This window comes from Spermophilus citellus (genome assembly GCF_964194105.1).
Source record: "Spermophilus citellus genome assembly, chromosome: 5".
In the NCBI taxonomy this organism is placed as follows: Eukaryota; Metazoa; Chordata; class Mammalia; order Rodentia; family Sciuridae; genus Spermophilus; species Spermophilus citellus.
Genome location: NC_138186.1, coordinates 145,641,702 through 145,669,484, shown reverse-complemented (window position 1 = coordinate 145,669,484; position 27,783 = coordinate 145,641,702). Strand labels below are relative to the sequence as shown.

Genomic DNA, 27,783 nt, shown 5'->3' with positions numbered 1-27,783 from the left:
GAGAGGGGAGAGAGAGAGAGAGAGAATTTTTTTATTTTTTAGTTCTCGGCAGACACAACATCTTTGTTGGTATGTGGTGCTGAGGATCGAACCCGGGTCGCACGCACGCCAGGCAAGCGCGCTACCGCTTGAGCCACATCCCCAGCCCCTGTTCTTTTTCTAGGGCTTTGAGATGTAGTGTTAGGCCATTTATTTGTTGACTTTTTCTTCTTTTAAGGAATGAACTCCATGCAATGAATTTTCCTCTTATTACTGCTTTCATAGTGTCCCAGAGATTTCGATATGTTGTGTCTATGTTCTCATTTACCTCTAAGAATTTTTTAATATCCTCCTTGATGTTTTCTGTGACTCATTGTTCATTCAGTAGCATATTGTTTAGTCTCCAGGTGATGGAGAAATTTTTATTTTTTATTTTGTCATTGATTTCCAATTTCATTTCATTATGATCTGATAAAATGCATGATAGTATCTCTACTTTTTTATATTTGCTAAGAGTTGCTTTGTGGCATAGTATATGGTCTATTTAGAGAAGGTTGAAATATTCTGTATATGTCAGTTAAGTCTAAGTTATTGATTGTGTTATTGAGTTCTATAGTTTCTTTATTCAACTTTTGTTTGGAAGATCTATCCAGTGGTGAAAGAGGTGTGTTAAAGTCACCCAAAGTTATTGTGTTGTGGTCAGTTTGACTCTTGAACTTGAGAAGAGTTTATTTGATGAACATAGCTGCGCCATTGTTTGGGGCACATATATTTATGATTGTTATGTCTTGTTGGTGTATGGTTCCCTTGAGCAGTATGTAATGTCCATATTTATCCCTTTTGATTAACTTTGGCTTGAAGTCTACTTTATTTTATTTGAGTACGGAAACCCCTGCTTGCTTCCTCAGTCCATGTGAATGGTATGATTTTTCCCAATTTCAGTCTGTGTATGTCTTTTCCATTTTTCTTATTTGGGTTTGGCAACCTGGATCATACATCAATGTCTCTAAAAATAGTGTGATGGACAATTACGACTTAGGTAATAAGAAAAGTATTCCAAACTAAGATCACATTGAGCCCAAGGAACTTCCATCCCTGTAGTTGCTGTTGAAACTGCTTAAAATGCACTTTATACACTATTCCTAGGATTCACACTTGACCTGAGTCTTTGTACAAAAAGAACAATAGCTGGACTCAGGTGGAAGGGATCAAAATGTGTTATATGCATGTATGAATATGCCACAAGGAAACCTATTATCTTGTGTAATTAATGTGCACTAATTTATGGTGGTTTTTGTTTTGTTTTGTTCTGTTTTTGTACTGAGGATTAAACCCAGGGGCATATCACCACTGAGCCACATCTCCAGCCCTTTTTATTTATTTTCAGATGAGTTCTCATTAAATTGCTGAGGCCTGCCTTGATTTTAAAATCCTCCTGCCTCAGCCTTCTGAATCACTGGGACTACAGAAGTGCTCCACCATGCCTGGCAATATCCACTAATTCAAAAGAAAAATAGTTTTATAGGATTAAAAAAAATGAGTTAACATCAAATAGTGATCATTGTAGTACAGCCAGACAATCCCATCAGTATCAGGAATTAGTGGGATGATCCCCCTCCCTCTCTTTTCAAACCTGTCTGAATTTTGTTGACTTCTTTTCCCTGATCACTTTCACATGCTGACCAGCATCTCTTTATACTATTATGAATAGAACTGGCTAAAAATGCAGATTTTTTTGTACTGGGCATTGAACCCAAAGGGCAATTAACCACTGAGTCACATTCCTAGCCCCTTTGACTTTGAAACAAGGTCTCATTCAGTTGCTGAGGCTGGTCTTGGAATCCTCCATCTCAGCCTCCAGAGTCTTTAGAATTATAGGCATGCACCATTGTGCCAGCAAAAATATAGAATATTTTAATGGAGTCGGTCAGTATAGACTTATTTTTTATCAAATTGCTTGCCTTTTAGATTCCTTCTGGGAGCCTGGCGTGGAAGCACATGGCTGTAATCCCAGAGGCTCAGGAGGCTGAGGCAGGAGGATTACAGGTTTGAGGTCTGAGCAACTTAGCCAAATCCTCTCTCAAATTTGAATAAAAAGGGCTGGATGAAGTTTAGTGGTAGAGTGCCCCTAAATTAATTCCCCAGTAGGAAAAAAAAATCTTTGTAACAAAAAATTTTAATAAGGTGCAAAGACCAGTGTTCAGTTCCCATGAAGCTCATCTCCTTTTCTCCTCCAGCATGCTGACCTTGGGGAGAGAATTTCATTGGACTCCACCTTCTAAGAGGCTCTGAAAGGAGTTTGTAAAGTCTCTCCCTAGTCTTTCAGGTTCCAAAGTTTCAAGGAACAGTCTGATTAATGTTGTGATGGTAGAAACAAACCCCATGCAGCTTCCTCCTTTGGCATGTCACATATTCGTAGGGAAGGACAGAATTTCCATATGTTTTCTGCTTTACTTGCTAGGCCTTGACTCACCTTTTGAGTTATCAATAAATCCATTCTCACTGTTCTCATCTTTCCATACCTTCCTTCTCTGGGGGAGACAGCACAGTATCCATGATCTTGATTAATAAAATGTTCCTGATTATTTATCATGACTATCAACATTTATTTAGCCTCCAACTTAAGTCTGGAGCCCTAAAGCATCAAGTACTAAGAATATAAGACCAAAAAAAAAAAAAGTTTAAATCCCTTCTAGAAAAGTGCAATCAATATATGCAGTTTAGAAATGTAAATGACATAGCCTAAGTTGAACTAAAGAAAAGGATGTATGTTTTTTCTATTTCATTTAAATACAAGGCTGTGGTCCTAATGTATTTGCCTGTTCTTATATAAGACAATGCATTTAATTGCAGGGTAAAACTTTAGAAATGTAAGACATTGCTATAGTATTCTTTAATGTTTTAGACGAATGCTATGAATCTGTTCTTTTTTTCTCTCTCTCCATATAGAAGTTATATGAGCATTTCTTCTGAAGAACCAAAGCAGAAATTTAGTAAGAATTTCTACAATTAATGGGATTCCTTTCACGCCATGAAGGAGCATCCCCCTCCTCGAGTTTTCTAAAGATTTCGTGACCATCATTTTGAAAAAGACTTTATTAAAACCAGCTAAAGACAACAGACTGGATAGCTTTTCTAATAATTTTCGCCAATAGGAAGAAAGAAATGCTCCGTATCCTTCAGTACTTTAAAGTGGCTTTTCCCGGTATGCTCCTTCTTATTAGCAAATCAATATTTTTCTGCATTCTCTAAAAGACAAGAGCATTTGACAGTAAAAGACATGGGATGATTAGGCATGATTTTTCACATAGATATTTTGGTCTTAAAAGAATAACATATAAAATTGGCAAAAAAAAATTATCTTTTACAATGTAATACTTGAAAAATAAGTAGCCCTTTGCTCTACAAGTAGAGTGAGTAGGAAAGGAGTTTAAATTAAACCTGTTTGTTTAAATGTTTCAAAGAGCTCTATTTGTAGAGGCAAATTATAGGCAGATTACCAGGTTCTTATAAATGCAACTTGTACATGGACATTCTGCAAACCCAGCTGTCATATTCTTCTCACAACTCCTTTTACAGAAGCACCCTAACAAGTTTTAGAATGTGAAAAACATTATTTTTTCAGAGCAAGAAAATATTTACTTTCCTCTTAAATAATGTATTTATAAAGTTTTCCAGATAAATCAAATAAATTAGAACAATGTGAAAACATTGCAGATTTTCTTTCTTAGATGCACTCCTTCTGATGTCACCGTGAGAGAATGTTACTGATGATTCAGGGCTCTTTCTGAAGTTTGTATGTTGCTGCTGTCCCCGATGATGGGGGGACTTATCTTTGCCTTACCTGATCACAAATTATGTGGGGGAGAGCGGGGGGAAATAAAGATTTAATATGTCTTTAAATAAAAAAAAGAATTTGGTTTTGCTCGTTTCAGAGCAATGAAAAAATGATGGCATGTTGACTGTGCGTGGCACACAGGACAGGAACCTCGGTGGAGGTCCTCGTTCTGCACCACTTCCATCAGCTTTCCACTCTTCATTGTCGTTGACTTTTGCTGCTGAGCCTCGCTGTGCAAACTTGCACCTTTGTTTGCCGATATAAATTCAATGTTATTTTCCCTTGTAACAGACAACTAATAACTAAATGTAGAAGGAGAAGAAACACTTTTTTTTTAAATGTGGAGTGTTAAGATAAATTTATACCACTACAATGTGCTGGTTTTATAGGAAAGATCAGTTAATCTGTTTAAGAGACTGTTATCTGTTGGATGATTTCTTTTAAATCCAAGCATATGATTTTTAGCAATAGCTTGTAATTTGTTAAAATATTAATTTGGGGATTTTCCCCGTTCCAGTTGTCCATGTATACATAGTTACTATATTAAAAAAAAAATCTGTTCAACAAAGTTGTTTTATTTGTTTGTATTGGCCTACCATAAAATACTAGTGAGGTGTTTGACATAGTTTACTATTAGGGTTCTCATGTTATAACCACGTGGCCTACTTTATTTTTTTTTATTTAATCTTATTTTTTTAGTACTGGGGATTAAACTTGGAGCCTTGCTTGTATACAGAGGCACATGCTCTGAGTTTTCAATTTCATTTAACCTTAATAACGTTTTTCTAGCTTCATATAGTTAGGTATTCAGAATAATTACAGTTTAGAGCAGTAGTCATTTTTAGCTAAGTTTTCTTTTTTCATTTATATTTCTAAACTTGTGTAGTCATTAGCACACTGAATGCCTTCTGAGTAATCAAGTCTTTTAAGTGATAAATTTCTGAACTATACTTTGTTAAAAGCAACAGAGCCAGAGAATGAGTTTGATCTTCACAATAGCTGAATTGCTTGCTTTTTAACACTTAGCAATCTGTTCACCTGCTGACCTTAAGGAATTCTCCAGTAGGCCACTAGATTAAGGGCCATGTTCAAATATGATTATAACCATGGGATAAGAATTGAATGGTTTTCAGTTTCCTTTTCAGGACTGTCGAGGCCAATTAAGACATTCACCCATTACTGGTTTATATGGTAGGTAGACTCCAGCTATTACAGGAAGTCTATGTTTCCTCTTGCATAACACAACTACCTGAAATAAAAGCAAATCTAAACAGAACTCCTTCACATGAATAAATATTTATCAGCAAGCAGGGCCTCTGGGAAGGTTGGGGAAGTTCCTTCTCTGCTCATGAGTAATCCCACCAGTGCCTTGACTGAAAGATTTACAGTAAAGAAGCAACAGCAATATTGGACATATGGACAACTACGTCACAGAGTTTTTACTGAAAGTGTTTTAAAAGATAACAAATTAAATTTTAATAGTCACCAATAAGTTCACCTATCCTTTGCATTTTTATTGTGAAAACATATATTCACAGTTTTTTTCTACATAATTTTGCATATATTCTAATTTTTTATTTAAATATATTGTTACATATGTTCATTCCTTAACCCTAACCCTACTCCTAAACCTACCCCTACCTCTAAGACTACATAAAAACACAAAAGCCCTTAAACATATAATCTTATAAACCTATATAAATATTTCTAGATCTAATTTTGCCAGGTACATGTATATTCTCACTTAAGAAATCATATACGTTAATATATTTTCATGTATAAATCCACAGTCCAGTTTTAAAGCAAAATGTCAGAACAAAGCTACAACAAAGGCTATCCATTTGTGAAAACATAGACCTTTATATAGGTTTTTCAACATAATTTATATAGGTTTTCCAACATATTTTCATTTTTTTATTCAAATATAGTTACACATGTTCGTTCCTAACCCCAAACTAGCCTTACCCATAAACGTACTCCCACCCATAACACTACATGAAAACCAAAACATCTTGCATGTATAATCATATACGTTTACATAAATATTCAGAGATATTTTGACAGGTATATTTACATAATCACCTATAATATCATTAATATAAATATATTTTCATTATGAATCCAAGGCCCAGTTTTAAAGCTAAAGCAGCACAGACCTAGAAGGAAAGCTTTCCATTTGTGAAAACGTACATATGTATAGGTTTTCCACATAAGTTCATGTATATTTTCATTTTTTTATTCAATTATATAGTTGTAGATATTTGTACACTAACCCTAGTCCTACTCCCACCCCTAACACTACATGAAATGTTAAAGCCACTATATGTATAATCATGTACATTTATATGAATATTCATAGATTATTTTGCTGGTACATTTTATAAACTCAACTATAATATTATATATTTTCATGTATGAATCCATGGCCAAGTTTTAAAACAAAATAATCAACGATGCCAGAAGGAAATGTATTCACTTATGAAAATATTTATGTAAGTTTTTCTACATAATTTCATGTGTATTTTTATTATTCAAGTAATTAGTTAAACATGTTCTTTTCTTAACCCTAACCTTTGCCCTACACCTAAACCTACTCCCATCCCTAACAGTACATCAAAACATAAAAACCCCTACATATATAATCTTGTACATTTATATGAATATTCATAGATATTTTATCAGGTACATTTATATCATATATTAATATATTTTCATAAATTAATTTATGGCTCAATTTTAAAACTAAAGCAGCATGGAGCTAGAACAAAACCAATCCACTTGTGAAAACATACACATTTATACATAATTTTACATATATTTTCATTTTGTAATTCAAAGATACAGTTATAGATGTTAATGTCCTAACCTGAAGTCTAGTATTATTCTTAAATCTACTCCTATCTCTAACATTACATCAAAATATAAAAGCACCTATATGTATAGTCACATACATTTATATAAATATTCACAGATATTTTGCCAGGTTCATTTACATACTCACCTATAGTATGATATATATTAATATATTTTCGTGTCTGAATTCATGGTCCAGTTTTAAAACTAAAGCATCATGAGCTAGAACAAAACCAATCCACTTATGAAAACATTTATATTTATATAGGTTTTTCTACATAATTTCACATGTATGTCCATTTTTCAATTCAACTATACAGTTATAATTGTTCTTTCCCTAACCCTAACCCTACCTAGCCCTACCTCTAAACCTTCTTCTGCCATCTTTAACACTACCTAAAAACTTAAAACCCTCTACATGTATATCATGTATATCACATTTATATTAATATTCATGGATATTTAGCCAAGTACATTTATATTCTCACCTATATTATATAATATTAATGTATTTTGAATACATTAACGAATTCATGAATACACTATGAATTCATGGCCCAGTTTTAATTCAAAGTATCAGCAGGAGTCAGATCAAAATTTATCCACTTGTGAAAACTTAAACATTTTTATTTTTTTCCTACCTATGTTCACGTATTTTTTAATTCAAATATACAGTTATACCTTTTCATTCCCTAACCCTAATCATAAACCTACTCTAGTGCTTACACTACATCAAAACCTAAAAGCCCCTACAAGTATAATCCTGTTAATTTATATTAATATTCATAGTTATTTTGCCAGGTACCTTCTTCTACTCACCTATAATATATATATGAATATATTTTCATGTATGAACCAAGGTCAGAGTTTTCAACCTAAAGGTCAGAACAAAGCTAGTTGAAACCTAACCATTGTGAAGACATATACGTTTATATAGGGTTTGCTAGATAATTTCAAGTATACTTTCATTTTTTAATTAAAATATACAGTTCTAATTGTTTTTTCTAACCATAAACCTAGGCTATTATTAAAACTACCCCTATCTTAACACTACATCAAAATGCAAAAGCCCATCAATGGAAATCATGTAAATTTATATGAATATTCATAGATATATTGCCAGGTACATATATACACTCACCTGTAATATCATATATTAATATATTTTGATGTATCAATGCATGGTCCAGTTTTAAACCAAATTCTCTATACAAAGCTAGACTGAAACCTATCCAGTTGAGAAAACATAACATTTATATAGGCATTCTGACATAATTTTATATATATACATTTTTATCAGTTTTCCTATATCATTTCACATATATTTTCATTTTTTTATTCAATTATACTGTTATACATATATTTTCCCTAACCCTATCCCTCACTCTAACCCCAAACCTACTCCTATCAATAACACTAAAAGCACTATGAAACCTAAAAGCCCCAACATATGTAATCTTGCACATATATATGAATATTCATAGATATTTACCCAGGTATACTCATATACTGACCTATATTCTCATATATATTAAAATATTTTCAGTATGAATACATAACCCAGTTTTAAACCAAATGTCAATGAGAGGTAGATTAGAACCTATCCATTTTTTGATTATATACATTTATGCAGATTTTACTACATATTTTCATTTTTATATTCTAATATAGTTATACATGTTTGTTCCCTAACCCTAGGCCTACCCTAAACCTACTCCTAACACTATATAAAAAATTAGAATCCCCTACGTGTATAATCATGTACATTTACATGAATATTCATACATATTTTGCCAAGTACCTTTAGATACTCACCTGTAGTTTCATATATTAATATATTTTCATGTATGAATCCATGGCCTCATTTTAATTCAAACTGTCAGAATAAAGCTAGCCCAAAACCTCTCCAATTTTGAAAATGCACACATTTTTACAGGTTTTCCTATATAATTTCATGGACATTTTCATTTTTTTCTTCAAATATACATTTATACATGTTTGTTCACTAATCCTAACTCTAGTTCTACCCCTAAACCTACTTTGATACCTAATTTATCATCAAAACAAAAAAGCCCCTACATGTCTAATCATGTACATCTATATGAATATTCATAATTTTGCAAGGTACATTTATATATTCACCTATAATATCATGTGTATTAAAATTTTTCATGTATAAATCTATGGCCAGTTTTAAACAAAAATGTCAGTAAGAGCTAGATAGAAATATATCCATTCATGAAAAAATATTTTTTATGTTTTCCTTCATAATTTCACATATATTTTCATTTTCGTATTCAAAGATATTTATAAGTTTGTCTTCTATCCCTTACCATAGCTCTACCCCTAAACCTACTCCCATCCCTGACATTACATCAAAATATAAAAGCCTCTACATATATATGTATATTTATATGGATATTTATAGATATTTGAGAGGTATATTTATATACTCATCAAATACATCATATATTACTATACTTTCATGTATGTATCCAAAGCCCAGTTTTGAACCATATTATCTAAAAAAGCTAAATTGAAACCTATTCGCTATGACAACATAAATATTTATATAGGTTTTCTGATATAATTTCATTTTTTCCCATATATACAATGATACATGTTCATTCCCTAACCGTAACCCTAGCCCTGCCCCTAAACCTTTTCTCATCCCTAACACTACATTAAAACTTAAAAGCCCCTACATGTATATATGAAGCCCAAATCCATGTACTCTTTGAGTATACTTATAGGCTAGCTTAAATCCAACTCCTCGTTGTATTATCAGGAAACTCAGGTCCAGATATAGAAAGGGACTTCTCCAGACCTCAGTAGTTGAGCAGAGTGCAGTAGGAATCTTTCCCCTTCCATAATGCTTGATTTGAAAAGATAGCACTGTCATCCTGGGAACACTTCCCATTCTCTCTTCACCTGGGTCATTTTCCTCTTTGTATCCACATATGAGCACAAAAACATACATGCGCATGTGCGCACACACACAGACAAACACACACACAGTGACTTCTCAGTTTGGGACCATAAAGTTGGGGCAGAGAAACAGAAGTTGTTAAGGAAATAAGTATTATAAAAATTCGTAGGGGTCTGGGGCTGTAGCTCAGTGATAGAGTGCTTGCCTAGCATGTGTGAGGCCTTGGGTTCGATCCCCAGCACCACATAAAACTAAATAAACAAAATAAAGGTATTGTGTCCATGTACAACTAAAAATATTTTTAAAAATTCTTAGGCTGGAGATAAGTCAGCCACAGGGCTGTGACATGTTTTGTTTTATTCATATGCCCAGAGGACAAGGAAAAATACAGGAGGATATAAAAGATTTCCAGGATTCTAGGGAAGACAGGGGTAGTGTTTTCTATTAACAATCTAACCAAGATTAGTCTACATGCCCTTGTGTAAAAAAAGGACAAGAGGAGAGAGAGCTTTAGTTTCTTCCCATACAAATTGGGGTGCTTTACCTGGATGGCTTCTGGTTCATAAATTGTTAACTTTGTTTCTCTATTGAGAACACACTGAACTCTGATTTTATGTGGGGGGGGGGGGAGATTTAATTCCATAGAGTTCCTTCAGAGCAATGTGAGCCTCTAGAAACAGAAATGTTGCTGGACCTCTTCCATGATCCAGAAGTGTTAAAAATAAATTTATGTTGTCCATGAGCTACCTAGCCTATGAAACTTTGTTGGAGTGAACTATATTTTCAGATACAGAAGAAGCATTTCTTCAATTTTAATGTATGATATTATAGAGAAGAGAGTCACAAATTGCTTAGTGTTGTGATCCATTGTATGGGCTGTGCAACACTCAGGCTGAGATGGGACACATCCATCTAATTCTAAATATAAAGGCTTAACATTGCAAGGTTTATTGTCATAGGATGATAATATATGGAGTCCATTTTGTTTTAAACAGCAGCTTGCTGGTCAAGAATGAAAAATTAGTCCCAGAGAAATGACTTTCCCAGATCATACTGCTGAAACACAGGACTTTTAGTGCTTATTTCATGATGCCTCTCACCACTTATTGTAATTCTCACCCTTCCAAGTTCTGCATTTTCTATGCTTGACACCAAATGTGAATTATATGGATTTCCTCTGATTGTATGCTTGATGACTTCCCCAATGTGAAACTCATTGTGTGTGTTGGGAAAATCTGAAAGACACAGTGACTTCTCAAGGGCTACAGTAATAGTAATTCTGAATCCAAATCTCTCTCTTTAAATCAAGGTCCCTGGCTGCACTGATGACTTCCCAAGGGACTAAAGGGTCATTTCAGTTTGCGTAATTTTGCATAGTTAAGGAGATAAAACGTCAGCAACCCAAAGGGCATTTTGTGGAGGTCTTAATAAAGGAAGAGGCTCAGGTAATTAAAATTTTAAGAAAGGACATCTATTTATTGGCATTAGAACCCAACAGAACTAAAATATCATGGTGAACTGGAACACACATTTTAGAGACAGTCTCTGGTCCAGTTCACATGAAGGGAGATGCTCAGGAGAGCAAGATATTTTCTTTATGTGTCTAAACCTTCTAAGTTTGTAGCTACAAAAAAGGTCCAGAATGGAAGAATTTTAAGTGTTGACTTAGCCCTATACCAGACCTTTATGGCCACTTATCAGGTAAAAGAATGTAGGTCAGAGGAGAAAAATCCAAGCAAGACTTCATCTGTGATCATCTGTGATCAGCCTTCATCTGGGACCAGTTCTTTGCCTTTCCTCTTTTGAGTGTGTGTGCACATGCATGTATGAGTGCACTCACAAATGGGGCATGGGGTGGGAAAAAAAAAAACAGAGAATCTGCAATGACAGAAAGAGGTTATTCCATGTTGAAATTGTGGCAGGACTGTCATGTTTGTACCACCAAACATGGCTGTTAGGATAGATATTTAAGTAATGGATAATAGTTTTTCTACTTAAATATTTATCCAATGACCTCATTCTGTAATCTGGGGTCACAACTGGAGGAAAGTCTATGTACATATTCATGTATACCTGATCTGGGGATAAATATTTTCATTGAGAATGTCCCTAATGGAGTTAGTCAGGAGAGTCAGTGTTAAATACAGTCCCAAATATCTGATAATCTCTTTGCAGAGTTCCATACAGATCGTCAGAAAGCTATTTATTAACTATGTCTCATTGGGGAAAGAGTAAATGTACCACATGACCAATAATGATATTCTGGTCTGAGGTTAGATGACCTTTATAGAGAAGGTCTCCTCTGGCAGGAACTCGAGATGATCAGGTTAGGGCCAGCACAGATACATAACTTTGGGAACTCCCCTTCACTCCGTCCTATCACTTTTTCTCTTGAATGACCCACATTTCCATTCCTACAGGAATCTACACTATATTTCTCCCTCTGGCAACCTTATAGGTAAAAAGCTCTAGATTGCATACTTGTAGAAATAACAGAAAATACACTTTTGTATTGTTTTTAACTTATATTGATCAGTGAATATTTCTTCACTGTTATTATTGTTTTTGTTTTAGCTACCTGCCCCAGGTAGCTCATGTACCAGTCAACTCCAGTGTACTTTTAGTCCTATACAAGAATTAAATACTAACATCCTTACTGGGAAAGTATTTACACAAAGTAACGAAAGTTACACAGACAAGAAAGGTAGACTCTTCTACATGTTTCTTGTAACTGTGCCATATGACAAAACAAATCATTATAACCCCAAAAGGTAATGTGCTGTATTTTCACATACCTTCATAATATTGCAGTAAGAAATACCATTTCTTGGGCTGGGGTTGTAGCTCAGTGAAAGAACACTTGCTTAGCATGTGTGAGGCACTGTGTTCGAATCTCAGCACCACATAAAAATAAATAAAGTACCTGGGTATTTTATTTATTTATTTTATAAATAAAGTTACCTGGGTATTTATTTTTAAATCAATAAATAAAGAATCACAGTTCAAAGCCAGCCTCGGCAAAAGTGAGGTGCTAAGCAACTCAGTGAGATCCTGTCTCTAAATAAAATACAAAATAGGACTGGGGATGTGGCTCAGTGGTTGAGTGCCCCCAAATTCAATCCCTGGTAACTGCCCCCCCCAATAAAATAAATAAAGGTATTGCAAACCTCTACAACTAAAAATATTTTTTTAAAAAAAATGTCATTTTCTGCCACAGTTCAGCCTTTCAGTGCTGGTGGAAGGTGATGTGATTCAATTGAACCTTCATTCCGGCAATCTGCAGGGCCAACGTACGTGTGTCCTCACAGGTTGCTTCAGTTTTATTGGGCTCTTATAGAATAATACCACAAATGGGGGTTTAAGGACAGAAATTTATTTGTCCTGATTCCAGAGGTTATATATCCAGGGGCTTGCTGGAATAATTTCCTTTGAGGCCCACTCTTTGGCATGTGGAATACCATCTTCTGTCTCTCTGTTTTCATGACATTTTCCTGTGTTACTCTGTGTCTTAATTGCTTCTCCTTCCGAAGCAGAAAAATTAATTGGATTAGACCTCATACCAATAAAATGGATTAACATTAATTATGACCTTAAGAACCATATAGTCAAGAGAGTCACAGTCTGAGGCACTGGGTATCCAGAACTATAACATGTGAGTTTTGGGGAGATGTCACCATCCAGCCCATAGCATAAACTAGTCTCCTGCTGAAGGCAGACTCCCAGAAAAGAGAATACTGAGCAAAGGGATATGCACATGTAATATTTAAATATATATAGTAAGGCCTGTTGAGTTGCAAAGCCACCAGACATCTCTGAATGTAGCTGCTTCTCTGCAGCCAGGGTTCCCTTGGTATTGGCATTTAAAAATTTTTTTTTTATTAATCTCTTGTCCATGGAGCAAATCAAATCACATTTTGCCATTCTTTTCCAGTTTCCCAACTGACAAGCTTGAGTCACCTTTCATTGATTGTCAGCCATTTAGATATTTCTCCCATGAGTCATACTCAGATTCTGGGCCCTGTGATGTGCGTTCTTGCACCCTGTCATCTATAAGCATTTTTCCCATCTGAGCAACCTTGGTTGACATAAGCTCTGTTTCTGAAGACTTACTGTAACATAAAAGGACAAACAATTATGTCTCTTAAGTAAAAGGGACCTCCTTGGATGTCTTCTCCAGGCTCTCCCTTTAAAATTGGGAAAAAATACTATTTCTCCAAACCAATAGCTCTTATATCAAGAGCAAACCAGACTTCCATGAGCATAGAGCCTTTATACAGTTCTGTCTGTGGGCAGTTCTCAATTCTGACACATGCTGCTGAGAATATCTTAAAACCTGTTTTCTCATCTCTACAATTAGATGTTTTTAGACAGCATAGTTGGATAATGGCTTGATAGAGCCTATTGGTATAAGTAGGTACTGTGCCTCCATAGCTTATAAAAAAAAAATCTCAAAGTTACTGTGTACATACTGCTTAATTGACACCCTCATCAATTTCTCTCAGAAGCTTATAATCTTTTCATCATGGGCACTTATGTCAGCCATTCATCAATTTCTCTCAGAAGCTTATAATCTTTTCATTATGGGCACTCATGTCAGCCATATGCCCAAATACAATATGTCACCTCTTCCTTATCTGAGCTCCAGATTCCAATACTCCAATGATTCATAGTATTGCTAAAAATTATATGTCCCTCCTCGACTACCTTTTACTATTTGACCCCAATAAACATGTCTTTGGCTACTTGCCTCTGTAGCCCATGCACATCTGTGCTTTGAAACATAGGACTTGGTGGTACTTTACACGTCTCTAGAGCAGCCAGATCTATAGTTGATTAATCCTGATTAAACTTACCACGTTTTCAATATCACTTTTTTTTTCATTAAAATAGGTTGTTGAGATGAATTCTACCTCATGTTTGTGCTTCTTGTAAACTGAACCAGGATTTCCTGGATCCTGGTATGGGAGCCCCAAGATGACTCAGATATATGAGAAGGTTCTGATTGTGTTATAGTATGTAATACACACTGGATTTTATATTCATTTATCATAAATCCTGATTTTTTTGAGTAACTGTCACTTTTGAATTCTGAGAATAATGAATGTTGCATGTGTCTGTGGTCTGCTGGAGGTGTTTGACTTTGGGATGAGACACAGCTCATCCTGAGTCCCGGTCATGCTGCTTACTTGTTGTGGGAGTTTGATCACAGAAGGAACACACATTACAGCCTGGTCATTAGGTCTGAATCAAATTGCCAAATAAGGAGTTTACATTTAATGTATTTAAACAATAGTGTCAAGATGGTGAACAGATCAGAGGTATGTGTCCCCCACCTCCTGGGACAAACCCCATCTTTCTTTTTTTGCTGTCTAATGTCTGAAATGGGAAAGAACCTGTGACCAGCATCAAGTGGAAAAGAGTGATCTGCTTTTGAACTCCCTGGTTGGAGCTCCCTCCTGTCACTCAGGGCACTGTCTCTCCTGCTCTTTAGATCTGAGGAGAAATATTAGTAAGGAACAGTATCCCTCAACTCTAGCATTTAAAGGGTTAGACTAGGCCTTTTACCTCCCTGATGTCAAGGGACCCATAGCTCCCAAATCTGGAATGTGGCTGCTGTGAACTGAGATATGCTGGAGCAAGTCAGGTATGAGGGTGTAGCTCCAAAAATACATATACTTCACTAGCAGTATTTTTTTTTTTTGAGAGAGAGAGAGAGAGAAAGAAAGAATTTTTTAATATTTATTATTTTTAGTTTCTGGTGGATACAACATCTTTATTTTATTTGTATGTGGTGCTGAGGATGGAACCCAGCGCCCCGCACATGCCAGGCGAGTGCATTACCACTTGAGCCATATCCCCAGCCCCAAACTAGCAGTATTTTATTAGCCACATAAAGGTGATGTTGTGGATATATTGGGTTATGTTACTAAAATAAATTTCAACTGTTTCTTTTATTTTTAAATCTGAATACCAGAAAATTTTAAATTACCCTTGTGCCTCACATAATTGTTTTCATTGGACGTTCTTTTTGTAGGAAGTTGCTTCCCAGTTCAGCATTCAGTCTGTCTCCTCAGAGACAAGATAGTAACCATTTCACAGTCATTGCCATTATATTATTTTCATTCATAAGTAATATACAGGCCTATGTAATCCATAAATAAAAATAACCTTGTATACAAGGAAGGTTAAATGCAAATGTTTTGCATGTTTGGCTAGATCCCACTTCTAGATCCCATCTTGCCTTAAAATACTTGCAGCCTGAGGGATTGGATATTATCTACTGTCACTCAGAATGAAGGCTCAGTGGATTCAGAGGATGTGGTCTTAACCCTGTCCAATCAAGAGGACTTGGTAAGAGCTGTCTGATCCCACCCAAAGCCAATGACGAGGGGGTGGCTTTATGTAATCTTTGCAGTCTGCCTTCCTGACATCTGGCTTAGGCTTCTCTCCCATTCTTAGGAGTCCCATATTGCTTTGCTGTGCAGGTGCTGAAGATCCCTATAAAGCAGGCCTGGCTCCTGAGCGGCAGAAAATGGTGAGTGTTCTGGGGCTTCTTGAAGCTGGGGAGGGAAACCAACTGGAGTCTCTAGAGCTGGCAGATGCAGATTCTGGGCACTCTCTGGAGCCTGCAGGCTTGAGCCCTCCTTCAGGCAGTGCCCTCCTCAGTCCCACTGGACAGCCAGGTGAGGAGCATGCCCCTCCCCCTCAGGGCATTTTCAGCCTCTACCTCAACCCCTATCTGGCAATTGTTTGCCAGTAGCTCAGCATCTTCCCAGACTGTGTGGTAATTGACTGGTGGGACGATCCTCAAAATCACCAATCCACATGCAGTTTTCCTGCTTGCAAGGAGGTGTAGACTATAAGGACTTTGCTTCCTCCTGAGTTAGCTAATTTTTTGTTTGTACATTTTGGAAAAAAATAAATCATAAATTGTGGGGAAAATGGTTGCTACATTTTTTGGTCATATTATATCTAATTTAAAAATTGAAGGGGAGAGACCTGAGAAATGCCAAGAAAAGAGTAAAAAGTTTTATTTAAAGGATGGAACAGAGAGAGAGAGAGAGAGAGAATGAATGAGAATGAGCAAGAGAGACTTCCAGAGAGGAGGGAGTCCACAGCTGGTGCCCAAGGAAGTGGGGGTGTCCTGACCCTCTTATAGATTTTAGGTTGTCTTCTCATGTCCTCTCCTCCTCTTATCTTGCCTATGTGACCAAAAGGTGCAGTGACAAAGGGTGGGAAAAGAGCCATGGGGGTGGGGGGTGCTCATTAACAATTCCTTTCTGGGAGGAAAAATTCCCTAAAGGCAGGTTACTTGGCAATGGGTTGGAGGAAAGGGAAGTACTCTGGAGGTATTAGCCTTTTATTTCCTTTTGAATCAGCCCTCACCTTCCTGACCCAGTCTTTCGTTATCTATACTGACTGTCCTTTTGCTCTGGTATCAGATCATCTATCTTCGATAGCAAAACAGTTCCCACAAATAGGCAATAACAATATAAACTCCTTCTTCAGTTTATTAGAATTCATTTCATATCTTCATCAGTAGTATTTAATTTTGTATGTGATGGATTTTATTTTACATTTCTCTAATTTCCAAATATGTTGAATTTTTATGATTATTGATCACTTAGATATCTCCTGTATAAATCGGCAGTTCTTGTCTCTTGCCTGCATTTCTTTTATTGTTTTTGGTTTCAAAGATAATAATGTACATCCAGAGTGACAAGAGAGAGTTAGGTTTCAGGAAAAAAAAATGGTTTTACTTTTAATTACTAAAATTTTATATTTGCTTTTTCTTCCACTGAGCATGTATTGTAGGTTTCTTGTCTTGAAGATGGCAGGTGCTCTATTTTTGGAGGCTATTTCAAGTGGAATTCTAGGGCTTTTCTTTTTCTTTCTTTCTTCTTTAGACCCACTTCATCTTGATTTCAAGCCCACCTGCTTATTAGTTGTTGGGCTTTGATCATAGAAGAAAAACAATTGTCATAGTCTGGCCATTAGTTCTAAGTCCAAATTGCAAAATAAGCAGTTTGCCTTTAATGCATTTAAACAATAGAATCAAAACTGTGGTTAGATCTGAAGATATGGGCCCCACCTCCTGGAAATTGATTTGCTTTTGCCTGCTGTCTGATTTCTAGAATGGAATAGGAATGGACAAGAGTCAGCTTTAGGTGGGAATATGTCTATTTCTGGAAACTTTCTGGTTGGAGCGCCCTGCTTGAAATCAGGACAGTTTCTCTCCAGTTCTTAGGACCTGAGAATGAATATCAGTAAGAAACTGCATCCCTCACCTCTAGGATAAAAAGGAGAAGTCAGGACCTTCATCTCCCTGAGGTCAGAGGAACAATATCTCTCATCTGGAATGTGGTTCTGTGCTCTGAGATATTCTGGAGGTTTGACATAGGGCATTAGTATTCAGGGTATAGTCTGAAAATGCATATGCTTCATTAGTAATATTTTATTGGTCACACATGGTAATCTGAATATATTGGCTTGTTATAAAAATAAATTTTGGGGGTATGCTTTGACTATCTGCTGTGACTTTTGTCTCTGGAGCCTGCTAGTTTTGTATCCATCTCTAGGTTCCCTCTCTTACGTCCAGAAGACCTTGTTTCTCTTCTCTGCAGGTGATAGAACATATATAAGGAACAAACTGGCATCTTAAAAACCACTAAATGATGAGTGCGTAGTGGTGTCTGGAGTCTGAGGAGTGAGGCTGCTTGAAACTGGCTGGACTGAATATAGTAGGAACTGGTAATTAATGCCTGTGGTAGTCTCTGCTCAGACCTGAGTTCCAATTGGCCAGTCAAGTGGGGCCTATCAGCAGTAGAAACTCTGAGAGTCCTGCCCTATCCCTGAAAAATATCTTCAGTCCCTACCTAAAATCCTATCTGGCATCTTGTGCCAGTCTTCCATCACTTTCCTGGATTGTGTGGTGGACAGAGGAATGGGATGATTATCCAAATCATAACTCTATGAGTTGTTTTCCAGCAGAAGAAGAATGTGAGCTATAGAGGACTCAACACCTTCTTCCTCCTGAGATTGCTTCATTTATTTATTTTGGTGGGTGGGGGTACTGGGAATTGAACTCAGAGGTACTTTATAACTGAGCTCTACATACCAGGTACTTTTTTATTTTAAGATAGTTCCTGAGTCTAACCTTGAACTTGTGCCTCTGTCTGGGATTAAAGGTGTGTGGATCCTCCTGAATTTTCAAAATGTGTGTGAAGCAAAATATCACATCCAGATCTCTGTCTCCCAGCCTAAACCTTTATACATCTGTCAATATAGTTCTAAAATTCTAGCTCTCTATCCACATTCCCAGTGACAGCTTCCCCCTTCCCAAGTATTTCCAACTATTGGTTTCCCATGTTATACCTCAAAATGGCACAGTATTTTTAGTTGTTTTACCAATAACTACATGGAAATTTTTAAGGATTTGTTTTCTATCTCAGTGCAGTAGAATATGCCTATAATCCCAGAGATTCGGGAAGCTACTGAAGGAAGGTTGCAACTCAAGGTCAGCCTCAGGAACTTATGTAGACCTTGGACACCTTGGCAAGAGCTGTCTTAACTTTAAAACAAGGGCTGGGGGTGCAGCTCAGATATAACATGCCTTTGTATTAAATCCCAGTACCACAGAAACAATTAAAAGCAAGGGATTTGTTTTCTGTTAATGAGCATTTCACCTGAGAGAAAATTCGAGAACAATCACTTGAACTTTATAAAACTATGTGTGGGTATTCCCCCTTTGTCTCTCTGAGACTAGACACCTTGTCAGAATGTCTTTGGGCTGAGATCCTCCCTTTTAGATTTTGTGTTATTGAGTTCTCATTCACACCTCTGATATTTTCCTAGTCCTGTGTTTCAGAATTGAATGACATGAGAATCCCACAGCTGATATGTCTAATGTCTCTTGGAGTGTTTAGTGAATATCAGTACATGGGTCTTATCCTGAATAAACCATCTAAACTATTACAGAGCAGCCTAAATTTAGGGGATTTAGTCTCTCAGAAGAGTACCTGAGTGCTCTGTAGCTGAGAGAAATCTCCTGGGGTCTCCTTCATCCAAAAGACATTTCAGGATGGCTACTGTGAATACTGAGATGGCAGCAAAGTTACTGCTCCAGTAACTTTGAAAAAAGAATGAACCCAGAATTATTATTATTGTGTCATATTAGAGTTCTGTTTATTTTTTAAGAGTTTTATTCTATTTTTAAAATGGGTATACTAAATTTATATTTTAGCACAGTGTGAAAGGGTTACTTTCTTCCACATCCATATATTTGGAGTACTAATTATCCTTAAACTTCATGATAGTAGCCATTCTAACAGCTGTTCTCAGGCTGCGGAAGTTCTTATACTTGATTGGTGCACTAAATTCATATACAAGTTTGTTAGAGTTCAGGTTGCCATGTATTCACTTGAAGAAGATAATGTAAACCTCTTCTAGAGTAACACTCAGTTCATTATGAAATATGGATGAATTACCTGTATTTTATTTTATTTATTTTTATATGGTGCTGAGGATCAAACCCAGTGACTCACATGTGCTAGGTAAGCACTCTAACACTGAGCCACAACCCCAGCCCCACACATGAGCAATTCTTAAAAGAATGCTTGCTTACATAATTCGAATAAGAATTCGGTGGCTTTCCCATCTATTTGGCTTCTAGAGACACCATGACTGATTAGCCAATGCCAGAGATCTACCCAAATCATATAATTTTGTTCATTTTTTCCCCTTTGCTGTCCATTAGGGTAACTGTGACCACCATGTCTTTGGTGATTGAGGGCTGTGACTTATCCCCTTCCTCCCCAGGATCCAATTATTCCCATTACATGTAAGTCTCCCAAGTGAATGACTGCAGCTCCCAGAGTAAGATCTGGCATACATAGAAGAACAACGACAGAGCTCTTCAAGGATTGTGGTGCTTCCCTCAAAAATGTGTTTCTTATAGTTTTGGGGAAGGGCACATCTTCTGGACTCTTGCAGTATGGACCAGAAGGTCATACATAACAGATTTGCACCCCAGCATTCCAGTCTCTCTCTGCCTCTGAATTCCTGCATCAACACTAAACCAAGGGATGTCAGGGATTTCCATCTGATTCACAGTAGGCTATTGATCCATACTTCAACCAACCATCCAAACTATTAATACCTAACTAATATTTTAAAAAGGAAATGTGTAGAATTTGAGAAAATAAAAATAGAATGAATCCCATAAAAGACTCGATTATACACCCCATGTGTAGATGACAAAACTCATCGTTATAAAGATTACCATTTTCCCCAAGTTAATCTATAATAATACCCCATCAAAATTTCAGCACGCTTTACTTTTAATTGAATAAGGAACAAAAGCAAGAAGTTCTAGAAACTAAGTCACCACTCCTGCATCTTTCATGTCCTCAGTTGTGGCACTAATCTCTGCAATTTTGGTTTTAGTTAGAGACAGGGTTTCACTGAGATGCTTAGCACCTCACTTTGGCTGAAGCTGGCTTTGAACTCATCCTCCTGCCTCAGCCTCGAGAGCTTCTGGGATTACAGGTGTGCACCCCTGCACCCAGCCTATTTTTAAGGAGAAGACCACATAGAAAAAAATTCTCAATGTCAGAGGTTATCAAGAAACAAGTAACAATCACATTTTCAAGAGAAAGCATAAATGTTCATAAGTAACAAACACATTCATGAGTGGTCAGATGGTTGATACATTTTATTGACATTTGCTAATAGATGTGAATTAGGAATAACCATTTTTTCCCACCAAATATTCATAAAACATGAATATTTGGAGATAAACATAAAAGACACTGTCAATATCACAAAAAAAACCTTGAAATATTTCAAGTTCCATAAGCAGTTCAATGAGTGAATAAATTAGGTACAACAGAGCCCCAGACAGCAGCACAGCAACATTGTTCAGCAGACTGAGGCAAATAACTGGTTAAGAAAAAGAAAGAAAAAATTTAACATAATCCTGTTGGAATAATAATTGTAATGACTACTGAAACCTGAACAGAAATATACTCAAGCAAAACAATGATTCTTGAGAAATACATGGTAAAATTCTTGGTAACAAAAGAGCCACAAGACTGTCATCATCTCTGTGTGTAGAAGTAAGATGAGATAAGTGACACATACCAAGAACCCATATGTTTATATAAATAAGGACTCCATGGATACTTACATTATGATATGAACATAGCTTTAACTAATTGAAAGAATTACCTTGGCTTCTTCAAAGCATATTACCCTATCCACTCACACATTCAAATAATAAATTAAAAGTTCTTAAATCCCAAAATAAAAATTTTAAATACTTGGGCAAACTGCAACTGTATGCACTGAGATGTTAAACAGAGGCAACAGAACAACAAATCAGGTTAGTAGCTGATTATAGTCACAGTTCACAAGGAAATTTATACATTGAATATATTAACATTTATACATTAAATATAATAAATACCTAAGTAGTGAGTGAGAAAATCCTGAGCAGCTAAGGAAAACATTCTGTGAGGTTCATGCACCTTATGTCAATTTTTCTCAGTTTGGAAATGATTCCCTCTTCCAGGGTCACAATTCTCAACAGTGAACAAATCTAGAACTAGAGTCAGTTTAAGGTTCTGACCATTTGCAACCATTTTTAACAATAGATGTGTGAATTTTCAGAATATCAGTTAAATTCTAACAATTGGTTGTCCAATAATTCATTTTTGATATTTGTCAGTACAGATGCCAAAAATTCAGGACTCAAATCTGCAGCCTTTCACCTAATTCCAATGCCAAGCCCCAGGATATCATCCATACTGCTTATCAACTTCTTATAAATTGGGGGAAATGACAACTACCTAATTATGTTCAGTAATGATAGAAAAACCCAGAATAAAGGAAAACATTTTAGTTATGTATACAAGCTTCTCATAACTCAGGAGGCTAACAAATAGAAAACTAACAAATAGAAAAGATGCACAGGGTATGGAAAGTGACATAAGATGGGGCAGAATCCTAGGAAATGGCTGATTGAAAATACTCCCTCATTTTTGGTTTTTCTATAGCAGTTTACTGGAAAGAGTAACGCTTTCCATCATGACTTAGATTGTCCTCCTTATTTTAACTATGAAACCCAGACACTGACTCCACATATTCCCATATTATCCTTCATAAATAATGAACTGAAAAACTCCACCATCCCCAGAGATTAGAACAAAATATTTGTTAATGAAATTTGGCTTAAATTTTCCTCCCTCATACAGCTCCATGCAGTTTGGCCCACCTCTAAGCCAACATGCACTCTTTTTGTATCCCCTTCTAAATACATCTGGCTTCATGGTATAGGAGTCCTTGATCTTAGATTGAAATTTCTTTTTATGGACTGGGGATTGAACCAAGGGCAACTTCACCACTGAGATACATCCCCAGTCTTTTCTCTTTGAGACAGGGTTTAACTAAGTTCCTCAGGCTGCTCTTAAAATTTTGACTTTCTTGACTCCATGTCTGAGTACCTAGATTACTGGCATCCAACACTATGTCCAGATGGATCTGAATTTTTTATGATTCATCAATCTCTCTATAAGATTAACATTCTCTTCTGTCAAAAGTAAACTTGTAGTCTGAGTTTTCTAATAATATATAACAAAATGTGCTTGCTGTAAACAGTTTGGTTGAAATTGTTGCAATTTTGAGCACCCCTAACATGTCTCCCTTTGTTCTCAATCTTGTAATCAAAATGCCTGTACTGTATCTGTCATATCTAAATTATTGATTTCTATAGCTTCTTTGATTAGTTTTTATTTGGAAGATCTGTCCAGTGGTAAGAGAGATGTGTTAAAGTCACCCAGTATTATTGTGTTGTGGTCTATTTGATTCTTGAAATTGAGAAGGGTTTGTTTTTATATACATGGATGCTCCATCGTTTGGGGCATAGATACTTATGATTGTTATGTCTTGATGACTTATGATTCCCTTTAAAAGTATGAAATGACTTTCCTCATCCCTTCTGACTAACTTTTGTTTAAAGTCTTTTTTATCTAAAATGAGGATGGAAATCCCTGCTTATTTATATGGACCATGTGAGTGATATATTTTTCCCCTTCCTTTTACTTTTACCTTAAGTCAGAGGATGTCTTTGCCTATAAGTCTCTTGAAGACAACATATTTTGGGGACTTTTAAAAAAATCATCCAGTCTATGTCTTTTAATTGATGAGTTTATGGCATTAACATTCAGGGTTATTATTGAAATAATAATGTTTTTCCATCATTTTTGGTTAATTTTTTATTTTTATCTTGACTTGGTTTCTCCTTTGCTTGCTTTACCTTTAGTGTAATTCCTCCCTTTGGTGATTTTCATTTTGCTTTTCTTTTCCTCCTCATGAAATATTTTGCCAAGAATGTTCTGTTCAGGATTTCTCATTGTAAAATTTTTTTAACTTTTGTTTATCATGGAAGGTTTTTATTTTATCAAATCGAAACCTTAATTTTTCAGGATATAAGATTCTTGGTTGACATCCATTTTCTTTCAGACCTTGGTATAATGTTGTTCCAGGATCTCCCAGCTTTGAGGGTTTGGGTTGAGAAATCTGCTGAGATCCAAATGGGCTTCCCCCTGTATGTAACCTAATACTTTTCTCTTATGGCTTTTAAAATTCTGTATTCTTATGGCTTTTTAAATTCTATGCTTTTTTATTATAATGTGCCTTAGCATGGATCAGTTATAATTTTGTACATTTGGTGTCCTATAAGCTTCTTGTGTTTGATTTTTCAATTCATTTGTTCATGTTTGGGAAATTTTCTGATATTATTTCATTGAAGAGATGGTGCCTTCCTCTATCCCAATAAATCTTAATTTTGGTCTTTTGATGTTATCCCTTAAATCTTGGAGGTTCTCTTCAGGATTTCTTACCAACTGCACTGTGTGGTCAACTTTATTTTCAAGATTATATATTTTGTCTTTATTGCCTGAGGTTCTGTCTTCCAAGTGATCTGCTCTCATTATGATGCTTTCTATGTACTTTTTCATTTGCTACATTGTTTTCATCATTTTAAAATTTTCTATTTGGATTTTTTCAGAATATCTATTTTAAAAAATATTTTAATTTATATATGTAGTGGGATGCATTACAATTCTTATTCCACATATAGAACACAATATTTCATATCTCTGGTTATACACAAAGTATTTTCACACCAATTCATGTCTTTATACATGTACTTTGAATAATAATGTCCATCACATTCCACCATAATTTCTCTCCCACACCTCCTCCCTTCCCCTCCCACCCCACCCTATCTAGAGTTCCTCTATTCCTCCCATAGTCCACCTCCTTACCCCACTATGAATCAGTCTCCTTATATGAGAGAAAACATTTGGCATTTGGTTTTATGGGAGCGGCTTATTTCACTTAGCACTATCTCCTCTAACTCTATCCATTTACCTGCAAATGCCATGATTTTATTCTCTTTTAATGCTGAATAATATTACATTGTATATATATATGTCAAAATTTTTAATCTATTCATCTACTGAAGAGCATCTAGGTTGGTTCCACAGTTCAGCTATTGTGAATTGTGCTGTAATAAACATTGATGTGGTTGTGTCCCTGTAGTATGCTGTTTTTTGAGTATAGACCAAGGAGAGGGATAGCTGGATCAAATGGTGATTCTATTTCCAATTTTTCAAGAAATCTCCATACTGCTTTCCATATTGCCTGCACCAATTTGTAGCCCCACCAGCAGTGTATGAGTGTGCCTTTTTCACAACATCCTCGCCAACATTTATTGTTGTTTGTATTCATAATAACTGCCATTCTGACTGAAGTGAGATGAATTCTTAGAGCAGTCTTGATTTGCATTTCTCTAATTGGTAGCGATAATGAACATTTTTTCATATATTTGTTGATTGATTGTATATCATCTTCTGAGAAGTGTCTGTTCAGGTCCTTAGCCCATTTATTGATTGGGTTGTTTTTTTGTGCTTAGCTTTTTGAGTTCTTTATATACCCTAGAGCTTAGTGTGAGGAGTAATGATTTGCTCCCAAAATGTAAGCTGTCTATTCACCTAACAGATTATTTCTTTTGCTGAGAAGAAACTTTTGAGTTTCAGTCCATCCCATTTGGTTGGTAGACTTCTGATGGCATACCATGGGATAGTTTTCCTCATTTCCTCATTTATTTTAATTCTTGCACCACAGGAGTCTTATTAAGGAAGTTGAGGCCTAATCCCACATGATGGAGATTAGGACCTACTTTTTCTTTTATTAAATGCAGGGTCTCTGGTTTTATTCCTAGGTCATTGATCCATTTGAGTTGAGTTTTGTGCATGGTGAGAGACAGGAGTTTAATTTCATTTTGTTGCATATGGATTTCCAGTTTTCCCAGCACCATTTGTTGAAGAGGCTTTTTTTTTTTTTTTTGGCAATGCATGTTTTGGTGCCTGTATCTAATATAAGATCATTTTAATTTTGTGGGTTAGTCTCTGTGTCCTCTATTCTGTACCATTGGTCTACCAGTCTATTTTGGTACCAATCCCATGCTGTTTTTGTTACTATTGCTCTGTACTATAGTTTGAAGTCTGGTATCGCTATACCACCTGCTTCACCCTGCTAAAGATTGCTTTAGCTATTCTGGGTCTCTTATTTTTCCAGATGAATTTCATAATTGCTTTTTCTATTACTATGAAGAATGTCATTGGGATTTTGATCAGAATTGCATTAAATCTGTATAGTGCTTTTGGTAGTATGGCCATTTTGACAATATTAATTCTGCCTATCCAAGAACAAGGTAGATACTTCCATCTTCTAAAGTCTTCTTTGATTTCTTTCATGAGAATTCTGTAATTTTATTATATACATCTTTCACCTCTTTGGTTAAGTTGATTCCCAAGTATTTTATTTTATTTTATTTTATTTTATTTTATTTTATTTTATTTTATTTTATTTTTGAGGTTATTGTAAATGGGATAGTTTTCCTCATTTCCCTTTCTGAGGATTTGTCACTGATATACAGAAATGTCTTTGATTTATGGGTATTGATTTTATATCCTGATACTTTGCTGAATTCATTTACTAGTTCTAAAATTTTGTGGTAGAGTTTTTTGGATCTTCTAGGTATAGAAACATATCATCCGCAAATAGTGCCAATTGGAGTTCTTCTTTTTCTATGTGTATCCATTTAATTTCTTTCATCTGTCTAATTGCTCTGGCCAGTGTTACAAGAACTATGTTAAATAGAAGTGGTGAAAGAGGGCATCCCTGACTTGTTCCAGTTTTTAGAGGGAATGCCTTCAATTTTTCTCCATTTAGAATGATGTTAGCCTGGGGTTTAGCATAGATAGTCTTTATAAAGGTGTGTTCCTATGATCCCTAATTTTTCTACTGTTTTGAACATGAAGGGGTGCTGTATTTTGTCGAATGCTTTTTCTGCATCTATTGAGATGATTATATGATTCTTATCTTTAAGTCTATTGATGTGATGAATTACATTTATTGATTTCCATATGTAGAACTAACCTTACATCCCTGGGATGAATCCCACTTGATCGTGGTACATGATCTTTTTGATGTTTTTGTATTCAATTTTCCAGAATTTTATTGAGAATTTTTGGATCTATGTTTATTAGAGATATTGGTCTGAAGTTTTCTTTTTTTGATGTGTCTTTGCCTGGTTTGAGAATGAGGGTGATACTGGCCTCATAGCATGAGTTTGGAAGTGCTCTCTCATTTTCTATTTCCTGAAATAAACTGAAGAGTATTGGTATTAGTTCTTCTTTAAAGGTGTTACAAAATTTGGGTGTGTATCCATCTGGTCCTGGGCTTTTCTTGGTTGGTAGACTTCTGATGGCATCTTCTATTTGGTCACTTGAAATCAAACTGTTTAAATTGTTTATATCATGCTTATTTAATTTGGGAAAATTATATGACTAGAAAGTTGTTGATGACTTCAATTTTTTTTTTTGGAGTAAAAGTTTTCAAAATAATTTCTAGTTATCTTCTGTATTTCTGTAGCATCTGTTGTGAGATTTCCTTTTTCATCATGTATGTTAGTAATTTGAGTTTTCTCTGTCCTCTTTGTTAGCATGGCTAAGGGTCTGTCAATTTCATTTATTTTTTCAAAGAACCAACTTTTTGTTCTGTCAATTTTCTTGTTTCTTTTGTTTCAATTTCACTGATTTCAGCTCTGATTTTTTTC

The 27,783-nt window shown here is 35.6% G+C and overlaps 1 protein-coding gene across 2 annotated transcripts in view; it reads left to right on the top strand.

The window, feature by feature from the left end:
* MAP7 (microtubule associated protein 7) overlaps nt 1-4,360 on the top strand; it is a 164,175-nt gene extending 159,815 nt beyond the window's left edge. For both annotated transcript variants that reach the window (XM_081294620.1, XM_081294619.1), the window contains exon 18: nt 2,929-4,360. In XM_081294620.1, the coding sequence (XP_081150746.1) occupies nt 2,929-2,939 (11 nt within the window). In that variant the 3' untranslated portion in view covers nt 2,940-4,360. The remainder of the gene's footprint in view (nt 1-2,928) is intronic.
* The last annotated feature ends 23,423 nt before the right edge of the window (nt 4,361-27,783 follow it).